The 14,714-nt window shown below is 43.4% G+C and overlaps 3 protein-coding genes across 3 annotated transcripts; 2 read left to right on the forward strand and 1 right to left on the reverse strand.

Annotated features, from left to right (window-relative positions):
- Window positions 1-457: 457 nt before the first annotated feature.
- On the reverse strand, window positions 458-2,823 carry ndufaf6 (NADH:ubiquinone oxidoreductase complex assembly factor 6). Its single transcript, XM_088388400.1, has 8 exons — window positions 2,565-2,823; window positions 2,187-2,409; window positions 2,042-2,098; window positions 1,872-1,974; window positions 1,674-1,807; window positions 1,515-1,616; window positions 1,147-1,203; window positions 458-717 (listed from the first exon to the last, which is right to left on the reverse strand). The coding sequence occupies exons 1-8, from the start codon at window positions 2,756-2,758 to the stop codon at window positions 589-591; spliced, it is 999 nt and encodes a 332-aa protein (XP_088244526.1). The 5' UTR covers window positions 2,759-2,823; the 3' UTR covers window positions 458-588.
- Window positions 2,824-3,050: 227 nt separating this feature from the next.
- On the forward strand, window positions 3,051-6,352 carry nagpa (N-acetylglucosamine-1-phosphodiester alpha-N-acetylglucosaminidase). Its single transcript, XM_088388390.1, has 11 exons — window positions 3,051-3,281; window positions 3,786-4,000; window positions 4,066-4,333; window positions 4,394-4,533; window positions 4,601-4,709; window positions 4,783-4,911; window positions 4,978-5,183; window positions 5,246-5,293; window positions 5,364-5,492; window positions 5,594-5,642; window positions 5,810-6,352. Exons 1-11 carry the CDS (start codon window positions 3,193-3,195, stop codon window positions 6,021-6,023), a joined length of 1,596 nt encoding a protein of 531 aa, XP_088244516.1. The 5' UTR covers window positions 3,051-3,192; the 3' UTR covers window positions 6,024-6,352.
- Window positions 6,353-8,215: 1,863 nt separating this feature from the next.
- On the forward strand, window positions 8,216-14,557 carry tp53inp1 (tumor protein p53 inducible nuclear protein 1). The gene is made up of 4 exons (XM_088387754.1): window positions 8,216-8,430; window positions 10,432-10,748; window positions 11,531-12,014; window positions 12,095-14,557. Exons 2-4 carry the CDS (start codon window positions 10,616-10,618, stop codon window positions 12,312-12,314), a joined length of 837 nt encoding a protein of 278 aa, XP_088243880.1. The 5' UTR covers window positions 8,216-8,430; window positions 10,432-10,615; the 3' UTR covers window positions 12,315-14,557.
- The last annotated feature ends 157 nt before the right edge of the window (window positions 14,558-14,714 follow it).

Raw genomic sequence — 14,714 nt, forward strand, 5'->3', positions numbered from 1 at the left:
GGGAGAAACAAACTAATGTCTTTTAGGACTAATGAGCTCTCGTCTCAGCTTTCGCCCTCAAATCGAACATGTGGGGCCCTTTTTTAATCTGACTGGCTTCTGGGCAAGCTGTAAAAAAAACACCTTCATTCCCTTGTGAGATGTTGCACTTTTTTACGTGTTACTTAAATCATGAAAGATTAACGTCATGAAAGATGCACGGCAACACGTGCGAGCCGAGCGTTATGTAAGCGAGCGTGACAGCCAATGCGAAGGCGCCTTTCTTTTTAAAGTATAAAAGTCCAAATCGTGTTTATCTATGCATTATTTTTTTTTTTGCAGGGGGGCAGAAATCAAAACCATGTGGATATACAAAGTCTACACACCCCTGCTAAAATGCCACATTTGCCTAACCAAAACATGAGACCAAGATCATTTCAAAACTGTTGGAGTTGCACAAGTGTGCACACCCTCTGAGTTCAAGTATAATCAGCCATTTTCTCACATTTATTTTTTTTATTTCCGAGAAGAAGCTGTCCATTTCTTTAGGTCTACTTTTTTGTATGTGATCCTGCTCAGAAGTCTCTAAAAAAAATCCTTTGAGGGACTTCAGTAGGTTTTCTTCCAGGAACGCAGGTAAAGCTGGATGGCGAGTAGGGGGTTTCTTTTCTGCAGGCTCGGATGGAAGATGTCAAAGTCCGCCTTCCTCACCCTCTGCAGGAAGTCCTCCAGCACCACCTGGATGGAACAAACACCAGAGCAACAGGTGATGAGGAGGTAAAACTACCCGACCAATCGCGTCGCTCGGTCTACTTGAAATCTGATGGTGGAATTATATGTTTATTTTTCTTTACATTTTATTTATAATGTAAATGTTTTGTAGTCTGGGATCATTTGATGCTTGAGACGGCAGTTGCTCAAGCCTGCAATTACTCCCAATTAATCTTTTAATAGGTTGAGAAGGGACGCCGAGCTAGCTTCCTAACGTCGCCATGCAAAAAATAACCACGATGGGGGGGAATCCACTGTGGCGTGAAAAATCATATGCTCGTTGCAAGCCAAGCGGGTAAGGCTCAAAATACATATATTTGAAGTTGGCGAAGCAACCCCACTGATAACACAGCCAGGAGCGCTCATGAGCCTATGAGTTGCCGTGAGAGGACTGACCATGTGGAGGAAAGCCGGCGTCGCAGCTGCCGGGACGCTGGGGCGGAACGAACGTGCCTGGAGGGGGGTGTAGACAAAAGCAAAAAATAAAACAAGTGGCTGTATGTGTGCGTGGGATTGCAGAAGCAGAAACAGCATGCAGCCATTAGTGTGACCTTCACACTGACATGCTTGCTCTAAGGTATATTAATTAATTAAAAATAAATTAAAATAAATAATATAATCAAGCGTATTTGTTATTTTTACAAATTATTTTTTTCCCTGTTCAAATGATTCTTGTAAATAAACCTCGTTTTGTCTCCTGTAATGTCCTGGGTGGCCACAAGAGGGCGCCAAATTAACTACAAGCTTGTCATTTGTGTACTGACGTGTTCCAGATGAACGTGAGCCTGACTGGCGACGTCGTACACCACGTCCCGGATGTTCTGCTCCCGGCTGCCGCGGATAAAGTCCTCCTGAGAAGCTCTGTGCTACAAATAGACAAAGATCAAACTCCTGGCGTGGAGAAGTCAAGCCAAGTAGCTTACCAAAATGCAGATGTCCATGGGTAAGTAAACTCTACGGCGGACGCTGTGATGAGGGGTGGCCCTCAAACACGTCACGATGCCGTGAGCCTTGCCCACGTGACTCGCCGCGTGATCTGCGTGGACGTCCTTTATACCTGCCGCAAGAGACATTTGCACAAATGATTTCTTTTTTTGAATGTTCTTGTAAGACCTTCTTACCTAGAGACTCGAGCAGCAGGTACAAGAGTGAAGACTGCGTGTTCTCGGCGTAGGACTCCAGCTCCTGAAGGTTGCGGTAGCCTCTGTCATCCAGATCCTTTTCCTGAAACGAAACGATTTATTCCAATCCATCCTGTTCGTCCCAAAAAAGAAGGTCTAAGGAGCTTTACTCTTTCTGCTATCATCCTTGTCAGCCATCTTTTGGTCAGGTTATGCTTCTTCACGGCCTGCAAAAAATATATATATATATTATAAATATATATTTTTAAAACAGAATGATAGCCAATAAATTTTTCAAATGATTTTTCTAATTACCTTCCACAGCTCGATGCTGACTGGCTGCTTTGGTGGTTTGTCTCTGTAGATTTCTTCGATCGTCGTCTTCCAGAACTCCATTCGCATCAGACCGAGAGACTTCTGAGAGACGGAGTCCTTCACCTGAGCTAGTTCTACATTGAAGGCTCGCAAAGCCAAGGCGGAGCGTCGTGCCGCTTCTGGTAGCAGAAGGGAGCACACAAAGCCCTCATAGTCCCTGGACCTGTTAAAAAAATGATTTCAGATCGATAAATAGAATTCCGTTACAGTATTAGGTATCAATTATGGGTTCTCTACTTTCTTTAGTACAAGTTGCTCCAGAATTGGGAGATGATTCAACTCCAACCTTGACTTATCCAAGCAGAGAACGGAACCCACCTGACTAATTCTAAGCAGAACCTCTCATGGTGCTGAACGTCCGCAGTAGCGCTTGCCGCGGCTCTAACACTCCTAATTTCCGCCGCCCGCCGAGCGCACGCGCTGACCGGGGACGTCTTGCGCTGAACGGTGAAGAACAGCGAAGGTTTCACGCACGACACTGCGTGATTTATACAACTGATGCTCGCTGCCATGTTTTTACCCTTCAATTTCCTACTTTTTTTTTCTTCTCTGGATAGTTTTGTTGGATGGTGGACACCACTGTGATCTCAATACTGCCATCTATGGTCAGACTGTGTAACGTCATGCGTATAACGAAAATCAACATCATTAATAATGTTGATACCGTAAAACCTGGTTTGCCCACCTTGACCACCAGGTGTCAGTATAATGTAAAAAAAGAGAATTTTTGTTCTATCCCGTATTATTTTGTTGGCACCATACACATGCTTTTATTTTGTAACTCGTTTCACGGAAATAATACTTTTATTTTGAAAGGGACGACCGGATACCGAGGAAGTTAACTTTCATGTTTACTTTGCAAGTGTACGCGACAAAAAAGTGGCCATGCGGTGTCACATGAGGAAAAAAAGTCACCTGACATTTTAATCATCAAGAGGAGCTCCTCATGGCACCCAAACAAATATCTGTAAGGCTTTTATGGCTGTTTTTATGTCTTTGTTGCCGGCTGTGGACAAGCCGAAGTCCCGGTGACGGGTGAGTGTGTGGAGCAAACAACCAGGGATGCTAATTAGTTAGCTGCCCAGTAACCAGCATATGGAAACTTTTACTCTATTTCTCTCCAAATAACAACTTTGATATAAACTAATACTGTCCTTTAGAGTACTTAAAAAAAAGTAATATTCCCTGACTTTTAGTGTTTTTTATTTCTCGACAGTCACCTACTTCCTCATTTTTATAATCAGTTTAATTTGGTCGACAGCTCCTCTGTGTATAATTTTAATAATGTTTTAGTTAGTTTCTATACATTTGCACTATATCTACGTCATATCTGATGACTATGCAAAATATTTAATTTAAAAAAAACTGTTTATACCATATTTACAAATTTTAATATCCGATCACGTGACCCTAACTTTTGCTTTTCCATGTAAAAATAATTGAAAATCACCAGGCTAATGTCTAAAACGATATTTAATTAATTTCCACTTAAATGGAAGGACTGAAAACATCTCTTGCTACCTTGCCTTCCCTCTCCAGAGTATGGGCGTTGGATGACACCCCAGTGGCCCACATGAGCATCCTGCAGCCCAACCCGGACGCCCTGGGTCCTCGCCAAAAACGCTTCAAAGACTGTCAGGCCAACGTGCACGGCAATCTCACACACGAGAACGTTCGTGCCAGCAACCACAGCGGTCTACCGGTAGCCGAGTCCAGGCTGGTCGCGTACCAACTGCCTGGCCGTGTTGCGACCGGTAAATCATCACATTATTATCTTTTTTTTTTTACTTCATTTATTGTTGTTTGTTTTCTACCTCAGCCCATTTTACTGTCGTCCACGACCCACTGAGGACCCTGTCGGTGCTGGAGCCAGGTCGGCCGGGAGGCTGCGGCAATCACACTTTGTCTACGGTGGAGGCCACGTCCCAGGCCCCTGGCTGTCTGTACGCCCAGAACGGCGGCTTCTTCGACACACGTACAGGCCAGTGTCTGGGCAACGTGGTGAGTGACGGCAGGATGGTGCAGGACAGCGGCGGCGTGCAGAACGCCCAGTTTGGCATTAGGAGGGACGGCACCCTGGTGTTTGGGTAAGAGATGGAAAATCATCAAACTGTAATTTTTTCACTCAATATTTTGCTTCTCTGTAGGTATCTGTCCGAGGAAGAGGTTTTGGATGAATCCAATCCCTTTGTTCAGTTGGTGAGCGGAGTCATGTGGCTGCTGAGAAACGGCGAGGTGTACGTTAACTCCAGTCTGAAGGCTGAATGCGAGGGGACGCAGGAGACCGGTACTGACGTCCTCGTATGGTCATAGCGTTCCGTCATGAATAACCCGGAAACGTTTTGTGCGCTTAGGCTCGTTGCAGTATTTCACCGACGTTATTTCGGCCAGGACGGCGTTGGGTCACGACGCCGAGGGCAGGGTTGTCTTGGTGCAGGTGGACGGACAGACAGGAGAAAGAGGGTGAGAGATGTTGAAAAAAAGAAAAAAAGAATTCCACATAAAATCTTGTCGCTTTATGTCAATGTCTTGACAGAATGAACCTTTGGGAGATGGCTGACTTTCTCAAAGAAAATGGAGTCATCAACGCTATCAATATGGATGGCGGCGGGTCGTCCACTTTTGTGTCCAATGGCATCTTGGCTAGCTACCCGTCTGACAAATGGTAGATTGCGCCTCAGAAGCAGAAATCATCTCTGGCTGCAGACTGAAACGATTCTCCCGCCCTCAGCAAGGCAGACACAAGGTGGCGCTGCGCTCGGGCAGTCTCCACCGTCCTGTGCGTCCACCCGCGACATTGCCAGCCGGCGGACTGCGGCGGACACGGCATTTGCGAGGATGGAGTTTGTCGCTGCCAGGAAGGCTGGCGGGGCGCCGGCTGCGAGTCGGCGGTGTGTCAACCGCCGTTTTGCGGTCCCCACGGGGTCTGCACCGCCGGTAAGCATTGCGGACCTCCTCACCTTTTAGCTTAGATGCTTCATTTGCGATTCATGTTGCAGGCCGTTGCGTCTGTGACGCCGGATGGAGAGGCAAGAACTGCAGTCAAGGTAGCTAGCAAGAGTCGCTAACGCAAACTCAAATGTGTCAATGAAATATTCTGTCGCTTTTTTTTCTCAGAATGTTTGGCAGGTTTCTACGGCAACGGCTGCAATCAGACTTGCATCTGCATGAACGGCGGCTCGTGCCATCACGTCCACGGAGGCTGCAGCTGCATGCCGGGATTCTCCGGAGCAACCTGTGAAGAAGGTACGAGAGATGGAGCCCCGCCACATGCGCTCAGCACCAAATTGCTCTTCGTAAATATCTCAGAAGTGTGTGTCGAGTCGAGTTATCGTCTGTTGTTTCAGGTGGACGCTCACAGGACAAAGAGCAGGAGCGAGAACCTTATCTGACAGAGTAAGTTCACAAATAGATCTGGTTTTGTTACACTTGCAACTTTCAATTTTGGTTTTAGGAAGTAATTATGACTTTTTATATATTGGCACCTTTTTCATCAAGCAACTTTTTGCAGAGAGAAAACCTAAAAATGCACTTTTTAGAAATATATTTTTTTTTATTTTCAGGGCAACCTGGTTGACGCTCACGATCATCTTGAGCATTCTGCTGTTGCTCAACCTGCTGGCTGTGGTGGTCCTGCTGCGCAGACCCTCACGGGCGAGTCGCACGCGTGCCAACTACACCTACCTGCCGCTGACCACCTTCGACGGAGAAGTTTCCAACGGCGGCACGGCTGACAAATGTGATCGGGATTGCTCAAACTCACTGGAAATATTATAGGCCATGAAGAAGAGACACTTGACTTTCAAACACTGGAAAAGGTGAGTTCCATGAACACTTGACAGACATTCCACACACACATATTTGTTTAATTATAACTTAAAGTATGACGATTGAATGTACTTTATTTGAAATTTTATTTTTGGAGATTGTGGTAATTCTCAGGGATACATTCTGCTGCCAGTCAGCTGGAATCGCAGTCTAAATCATTTTGATAGAATATTCGAATATCATTGAAGAATGTACAGAATTATTGGGAATTTATATTTATAATACTATATCAATATTTGTTGAGACTATCCAACAAATGAATAAAAGACTTATTTTTCTGTCTGGTGTCTTGACAACTTCTGTTGGCTTGCGAAAAAGCCTTGAGGATGTAATTCCCTTGTCGACCTGGTAGAGGGCGACAAAGACTCACGAACAGCAAACTGCTGTTTTTTTTCCTCCGTTTCCCTTGTTTGTTTTTTCATTTGTTAAACGTGTTTTCAAGTCTGAAGAATTTCAGACTGTTTTGAACTCAATCAATCTGATGCAATACTGTGCAGGAAGAGTGTGTGATTTGCTCCCCTGGGTGTGTACACATATTTGTGGCCCAACACTCCACCCAACTTAGGAAACAACATGTAAATATGTCGTGACAATTCCATGGAATTGTGTGAAGAATTCAAAAGAAAGGCAAGGCAAAGGTGTGACTGTCAACTCCGAGGTCAGTGTGTCTCGTTCACATTCCCCTCAGCGTGTTGACGATAAAAAGTGCGGGAAGGGCATGACCCTGTCGGCGCTCCCGTCATGCATGAGGTCACCACAGCAGAAAAAAAAATAAGATAAAAAACTATATTTGAATGCACAAAAATAAGGTTATTTAAACATTACAAAATTAACCTTTTTAAATAATTAAACATAGGGGGATAAATTAACATATAAAAAATGCACGAGCGATTATTTGTACAAATGAAATAAAAAAAAAATCTAAATAATTTTTAAAAAATGAGTAAAATAAAAGGAAGGCTTTTAATTGCTGTAGAAGAACATGAAATGAACTACTGCGGTGAATAATCACTCCAAAGAAAGACTCAATGAAATGTGAGATTCTTGGGAACACAACATGAAACATTGCATCATAACACCAGTTGCTTTTTCCATACTGTACATCTTGTCCCATTTCCCAATAGAGCATACGTAGACAAAAAAAAAAAATAGTAGGGTATTGACCTGTGCGTGGACTCAAGTGCAGTTGTGCAACTCGCAGGAAAACACACTTATGTAAAGACAAGCCCCCCCAACTCTACGTATGGAGGAGGCTCCTTATTATTGTTTTGCTGGAACACTGACACACTGAACATTTTGTCCACCCCCATTCCTTGAAACAAAATTCTGCTGGAATTCTGCTTTCACAAAGTGGAGACTATTGTGAACAGATTCAAATAGCAGCCATAAATGTTTAAAAAGAGGTTAGAATGATTAAAGATTAACCCCGTTGGAAAGTTTTGGAAGGTTCTCATAGAGTTGATGTCATGCAGAAGCCATCAAGGACGTTCTTATCAGTGTTGTGATGTCCTCAAATGGACAGGTAAGACCTGCTTGCGCACAAATGGAAAAACGGCAGGCTAGACAAGCAGGTCTTATCTCATGTGCGTGTTTTTCTAGTCTTAATCTGTGGTTTTGTTTTGATCCGGTTGATTTGAATCAAGCAAGGACCGATTCATATGACCGGACCAATTTGGTTGAGGAATTCAGCCACTTAGAATAAGATAGCACCAACTCAATTTTTCATTTCTCTTCATCTTAAATTTCTTCATCTTTTTTTGCTCAAATAATATATTACTTAATTGAGGTAAAATGATTACTATTCTCGAAATATTGCAAGTTTTGTTCCTCAAAGAAGACTTATTGTGTTTAAAAAATGATCATCTCATATGTACAAAATAAACGTTATTTAAACATCGTAAAACTACAATAACAAAAACACTGATTCCGGATTGCGTTTACAAACGTTACAAAACACAACCGGAACCGGATATGAACCGACTTGCATAACAATGCAACGTTTGAGAGCGTTGCCCAGTCTTGTCCTTCAGAGAACACAGTCACGTGTGTTCGTGACACTCAGTCCCGCTCCCCACGATTGGCCGAGACGCGGGCGTTGGCCCCGCCTTGCCTGACGTCACGCCGATCAGCTGTTGGGGAGGCCTAAGCGCATACAACAATAACAAAAGGAGCAGTCGGGGGAAACCAAGAAGAAACAACAGCCGATGTGAAGTTCCTAACCTTACGCCTTTTTTTCTACTTTATTTCTTCTACGAAGAAAGCGTCGAGTTTTTCATTTTTAGAAAAAGACACTCATCTACCTCGCGATCAAGAAGGAATTTTCGCTTTTTTATTGACGTCGTCGGCTGAGCTGCAGGTGGGTTCTTTGTTTTCTCCCCCACACGCAGAATTGATCATTCTGCGCAATGAATCCAGATTTTTTTCTCAATGTATCTTCACTTATAACTATGCAATTATCGGATTCTTTATTGCTCTTTTCTGATCATTGATGGCATCATATTCATCTTGTACGTTTTGTTCCACTTTGCTGAGCATATTTTCTTCATGATGCTTTTAAGTCCCTGCGTGTTTGTAACTGCGTATTTTCTTCAGTGCATTCGATTGTGTGTTGTTACACCGTAATAACATTGTGTTTACGTGGTTTGATCGTGACCAAAGTCGTGTCGAATAACAAAAACCCCTACCCCCACCCCACTTCTTCTTTTCCACGCCCGGCTGCTAACGAGCTAAACCGTCTTAGACAAACAGGCTTCTCAACCCCCCGCTCTAAGACTATCACTTAAAGGCCTAAAATGGCAGCCGATAAATCGACTAATCGATCTTCGTGAAAACTCAATTAAAAGCCTCTTTATATTTGGTTGATTTCAAAATTTACAAGGTAGTTTTGCTATAAGTACCCATCTTTTCCAACGGAATCAGTTGGTGTATGTATGTAACAATTAATCAACTTTTATATTTTGCTAAATTTACTTTGTCTTAAAACCACCAAATACTAACAAATCCACACTTGTAACTACTTGTTAGGATTATTTTCATCTGACATTTGACATTTAACTGCGTTGTTGATTCGGTATTTGTTTACTCGTTCTGAGTTGTTGACAGGAGGGGGAGCTGCAGATTATCAGATTTTTTTTTTTTATTTTGGGCTCCTACGATGGTGTGTTGGACAGTCGTTTTTTTCCCTTGTCCAAACATGTTTAAAGTTCAACGACTTCTCCAGAAAAAAGCCACTTTTTACCTGATGTTGAAATGTACGAGTGTGAAAAGAGACGCTAACGCAGCACAACCGCAGTGAACCGCGTGGCGTGTTCAAGTGCTGCGAGCAAATCAGAAATTTGAAAACTTACAAGTGCCTTGCAGCGAATCAAAGCGAGTTTGGATTAAAATTCAGTAAAGAATTGTGTGAGTGGCCCTCTTCTACCTTTAAGAACAAAGGCCCACGAAATGTAGAGATTCTGACGAACAACAATCACAACCGTGCGCAGTTTTCGATTCGAGTAAACAAAGAACGTTCGGGCAACGAGCAAACTCAAGTCACGACACGCGTTTTGCACGTTAAATACGTTTAACTCGGCTCCATCCGTTATGGAAATTCAAGAAGTAGAAACTTAGACGCGGGGACAGAAGTTAGACGGCATTTGTGAGTATTAGCGCCATCAAAACAACTCGAGTATAGCGATGTACGAGCTATGGCCGGGGTTTTGAAAGCTCCACAGCTTTGGCAAGTCACGGGTAGTTTATTTACCGCCAAATAAATCCGACATTTGAGTGTCTGGATAGGTCCTGAAATACTAGCAGGGCAGAAGCGTTTTCATGACTTTAAATAAACCAACGAAGAGTCCCCGTGGCGCTGAATGACTATGCGCTTTGTCCTCCAGTTTGCCGACCAACTGTGATAATGTTGGTGCGTGTCCTATTTACCGCTGTTGAATGGAACCCTTTTTTTTTTTTTTGTTCGTTTAACAGCTGAAACCGTCGCAGCTGCGGACTGCGTAATCCTTCAAATTTACAACACAAAAGAGCCAAAACGTGTTCGTTTTGTATGTTAAACATTGCAAACGCATGTGCAATGATTGGAAAATGGAGAGAGCATAATACAATACATATATATTAATTAAATTACACTTATTTTCCCTCAATGCAAGCTTAATAAGTTAGAGTGCCATAGATTAGTTTAGGTATAAACCTTCAAATAAGGCTTAAGAATGTTCCTCAAAAATTGCACGTATATATAAAAACCCATAAAGAGTGATTGATCAAAAATATTGGTGATATAATGAACTGATATGCTAAAATTGATCAAAAATATCTGATATAATGAACTGATATGCTAAAATTGATCTACTGTGTCTTTCAGGTCTCTGAGTCATTGTCCCCCCCGCATCTACTCTAAACGTCTAACCATGTGTGGCCCCCTGGCTCTCCGATGAGTTGCGAGCACTTGATGCACTTTAGCGCCCCGGCCGAGCGCCTGCCCGCCCGTAGCTGATGACCGAAGCACCTCTCGGCCCTTCCCCGAAGCGCGCCCACGCCCCAGCAGGATGTTCCAGAGGTTCGCCAGCGCCTTGTTCGGCGACGACGTCGCCGCGCCCGAGCCAACCCGCCGCCTTCGCCACGATAAGCAGCCCGAGGAGGAGGAGGAGGAGGAAGACTGGATTCTGGTCAACTTTCTGGGTGAGTCTCACCTTTTGATGTGCTCAAACTTGTCCGACTGACTTTTATCGGTGCAGTAAACTGCTCATGAGGCTCGTTTTGTTCTTTAATTCAACTCAACGAGCGATCGCAAATACAAGTTATAGCCAGAAGGTCGATATTTTTCATTGAGGTCATTTGCTATGTACTTAATGAAGTGTCCCGTGACTTACGACTTGACACATGCCACCAAAAAAGGAAGTAAACAAACTGAGCAAGGTTTGTTTGCAATGTTCTTGCATCATTCCTCTCTGCTCACGTGTTTGGATGTTATCAGGCAGAAAAAAAGAAAAAATCCGGAAGGAAAAGTCGATAAATTGCAATATTTGACTTATTGTTCCTTGAAAAGGAAAAAAAAATTATAGACGGGTTATTTTTAGTGGCCGGCCAGCTGAGAGCTTAACTTCCTGTCTGGGTGAGTCATGAGAAGCTGCAGTGTGTGTGTGTGTGTGTGTGTTGGCCTCCACATTTGGCTTCCTTTCGGGCTTCAAAAATAATGTCAGCGTTGGTGGCGTGTGTTTGCAGAGCTGTTGTTGAGCCTGTGGTCAGGGAGGGTCACGTGATGTTTGGCTGCTAAACCATCAGGCAACACTGTGACACGATCACAGCGCCTCCTGCTGTTACTTATGAAACACTACACCTTTATCCATTGGCACAAATGTTTTTTTTTTGGTCCGTCTTCATTTACCAAGTAATTGTAAAAAGATGACATTTGCCCTTGAGTGAGACTAATATTTATAAAAATATTGTTCTTGTGTCATCAGCTGATAGCTGTTCAAGCCAGCGTGGCGACGGCCTATCCGCTTCCACCGTTGGCCGGGGCGAAGGCCAGGGGGAGGAGGAAGACGACGAGGACCTGGTGATGATCCCGTCCCCCATGGCCAGCCCTCCCATCCGCTACGCCTCCTGCACCTCCCTCAACTCCACGGCCGACACCGACCCGGACGGCGGCGGCGAAGACGACGAGGGGGAGGAAGACGAGGACGGCGACTTCCTGCGTCTGGACGCCTCGTCCTTGGAGGAGAGCTGGTTCGTCACCCCGCCGCCGTGTTTCACCGGCCGCGGGGTCCAGTCCGTCCTGGTGGAGACCAGTCCTCTGGAGAACCTGCTGATTGAACACCCAAGCATGTCGGTCTACGCCCACCACAGCCCACCCAGGCTCAACCAGAACCCCATGCAGCGCTCCCTGGACCTGACCGCCGCTCCCAAGGAGAAAGGCAGGCGGGCTCTGGACCCTTCACGTCACAGGTTAGTCATTCGAGGATTGATTTGAAGAGATTAGAGTGAAGAGTTTAGCGCTAATATCGTTCTGATATGTTGTCTCGCAGGCCAGACGTGTCATCGGTCCAGCGTCGTGCAGGCCCGCATCAGTCGGCATGCTACGCGGCGGCGCTGTCCACCCGCGCCGGCCTGTTCCCGCAGCGACCTGGCCTGGCCGGCCAGTCGCTCTTGTCCCGCAACGCGCTGCGCCGCCTCAACCTGCTGCACCCGCCCAAGGCCGGCCCCACCCACCTGCACCAGCCCAGCCAGCGCCACCTCAACTTCTGAGGGCGCCGCCTTCGCCTCGGCATCACGCAACAAGCACCAGCAGCTCGTCCCCAAGATGACATTTTGACAACAGAGGCGTCCGATCGGGTCAAAAAGGTTGTCTTCTCCTTCCTTCATGGACTCTTCTTCCTCACGTGTAGAATCAGCGCTGTAGGTCACTTTACTCAGAGGCGGACTCACTTTATCCATGATGACATCATCACCCGACAACCTGTCACAATACTTGAACGTCACAGTTGAGCGCCGGAAGACGGGGTTCCAGTTACCGGGCAAAAAAGGTCTGATTTGCCGACGCTGTTATTTCTACCATTCAAACTCCAAATGTTAGCATGTTGCTAAACAACGTAGCATAGTAAAAGTGGTATGGACAGCCGACGCGACGACAGATTATGAAAGGCGGCCCCAACATTGTTACGTGGTGCCAGTCGTCGAAAAGTTTTACGTACAAAGATGGTAACTGGAACCCCGCTCGAAGGCGTTGATCATCCCGTCAACTCGAGTGTAAATAGAGAACCGAACTGATTGTTTTTATCGTAAAAAAAAAATGTCACTCCATTGCATCGAAAGGGGAAAATTCACGTGTTGTCCTGCCTCTGACTTTTTTCCCGTCATTTTCACCATCAACGTAAGAGAGGAAGAAAAAAAAGTTTTTGAAAAAATGGGTTAGATATCACTAAGCTTGCCTTGTTTTCACTGTAGCTTTACATTGAATAGAAATGTAAGAAAAATGTATTTAAAAAAAAAAAAAAGTCCAAAATATTTTTTGTTTTTTGAAAAAAAATTTAAAAACATATTACATATCAGTATGGGAAAGTTTGCGTGCGCGTGTGTGTATTTGCGTAGAGTTGTTGTTAGTCAGTGAAAACAGAGAAAATGGAAAGAAAAATGTTATTTTTCTGATTTTGTTTTTTTTATTGTTCTTAAATGAATCTGCAGTCCACTTCTCAGGGTCACAACCAATCACTTTTTACTCGGAAATGCAGATTTACTTGATGGCTGATCTTTTTTTTTTTTCTTGTGAGACATTTAGCGTTGGTCCCTGGACTGTTGATTGCGACACGTTTTCTTATCGTTTTTACGTTAATGCTGTAGATACACTTTGTAAAACTAAAACCAAAAAATAGGTAGCGAGGATCTGTAATCTTTTAGTATGATATTAAGATGTTTGTAACTTTTGTTGTTTGACTTTTAACATGATGAGGATGATTAATAATAATCCACATTTACGTTATGGTAAAAAAATTACTCTTTGTTCATGGACTAAACGGTATATCTCTTTTGTATTTTTACTTTTAAATAATTTAGTGGATGTTATGAAAGAAGTGGGCAGAAATTTGCTTCCTTACCATAAAGAGTGTATACTGTACCTGCTCGCATGTACTCGTGTTATTATATTTAGGATGATTACTTAACTAAAAAAAAAAAAAGTAACAGGCACATTTGACAAATGATAACAATCAGGACTTCTGTGTCATTTTAAAGCACCGACGAATGAAACTTGGGGAAGTTTCTCTGGTGCCGTTGAAACTTTTTCATCCTATCTTGAATGTCACAAATCATGTAATTGTTTTTTTTTTACAATATCTGTGACACAAGGGATCACAGGATATTTCGATTGGTATGTCTTGAAAGCTAACAGGGATTTATTGTGCTTTTTGTTTTTGTTTTTTCAATGCCTTGAAAAATTGCGCATCACGTGCCTTCCAGGTTGAGGTGTTCTTAGGACAATGCATCAATGAAGAACTTGGACTCTTGTTTTTCTGTCTTTTATGTTTTGGAACATTCTACAAGAAAACATAAGACCCAAATGGATGTCAACTATGCACCACATTCTTTCACTCGCCCTTTTTTTTTTTTTTCTAGACTTGCAAGCAAGCAGACAGAATCATGTAGCAAAACCTCCAGTTTTTTTATTCTAAAGTGTGAAGAATATTATGTGGCATTTGTATTTTTCTTTTTTTCACCAAGTGTTACACGTTTTTTTCCTTGTGTAGTTTACTGGAATAATACCGCACTTTGCCAAAAGAAAAAAAAAAAGAAAAATTAACTTGGTGTAGGATTTGTAGGGTTAATGTTTTTTCTTTTATTTATCGACATATTTCCTCTGTATTTTGTATATGTACGACTGTCCCTTCACTTTTCTTGGAACTCTGATGTTATCTGGGGGTCGTCTGTTTTCAAACTGTAATAGTTCCAATGTTTGATCGTTTAGAAGTCGCAAAATAAATGTTTTCATACTCACACGTTCAGTTGTGGAAGTCTTCGTTTGTGTCTGCGTGACTATTATAATTTTTTTACACATATACTTATTTTTTGTTTATATCTACAGACAACAAAAACACTCAAAAGTATATAAACCCTCTGTAATTTAAGTTTAAGTCTTAAAATTACATTATAAAT

This window comes from Syngnathus floridae, chromosome 10 (genome assembly GCF_059516105.1).
Source record: "Syngnathus floridae isolate MCC-2025c chromosome 10, RoL_Sflo_1.0, whole genome shotgun sequence".
In the NCBI taxonomy this organism is placed as follows: Eukaryota; Metazoa; Chordata; class Actinopteri; order Syngnathiformes; family Syngnathidae; genus Syngnathus; species Syngnathus floridae.

What these genes read in the sequence shown, in the direction of transcription:
- tp53inp1 (XM_088387754.1), top strand. Translation starts at nt 10,616, where the DNA reads ATGTTCCAGAGGTTCGCCAGCGCCTTGTTCGGCGACGACGTCGCCGCG. An exon ending in GATTCTGGTCAACTTTCTGG is followed by an intron (nt 10,749 to 11,530) that starts GTGAGTCTCACC and finishes TTGTGTCATCAG; the next exon opens with CTGATAGCTGTTCAAGCCAG. An exon ending in CTGGACCCTTCACGTCACAG is followed by an intron (nt 12,015 to 12,094) that starts GTTAGTCATTCG and finishes GTTGTCTCGCAG; the next exon opens with GCCAGACGTGTCATCGGTCC.
- ndufaf6 (XM_088388400.1), bottom strand. Translation starts at nt 2,758, where the DNA reads ATGGCAGCGAGCATCAGTTGTATAAATCACGCAGTGTCGTGCGTGAAA. An exon ending in TCAGCATCGAGCTGTGGAAG is followed by an intron (nt 2,099 to 2,186) that starts GTAATTAGAAAA and finishes TATTTTTTGCAG; the next exon opens with GCCGTGAAGAAGCATAACCT. An exon ending in CCTGCTGCTCGAGTCTCTAG is followed by an intron (nt 1,808 to 1,871) that starts GTAAGAAGGTCT and finishes CTCTTGCGGCAG; the next exon opens with GTATAAAGGACGTCCACGCA.
- nagpa (XM_088388390.1), top strand. Translation starts at nt 3,193, where the DNA reads ATGGCACCCAAACAAATATCTGTAAGGCTTTTATGGCTGTTTTTATGT. An exon ending in AGCCGAAGTCCCGGTGACGG is followed by an intron (nt 3,282 to 3,785) that starts GTGAGTGTGTGG and finishes TTCCCTCTCCAG; the next exon opens with AGTATGGGCGTTGGATGACA. An exon ending in GCCTGGCCGTGTTGCGACCG is followed by an intron (nt 4,001 to 4,065) that starts GTAAATCATCAC and finishes TTTCTACCTCAG; the next exon opens with CCCATTTTACTGTCGTCCAC.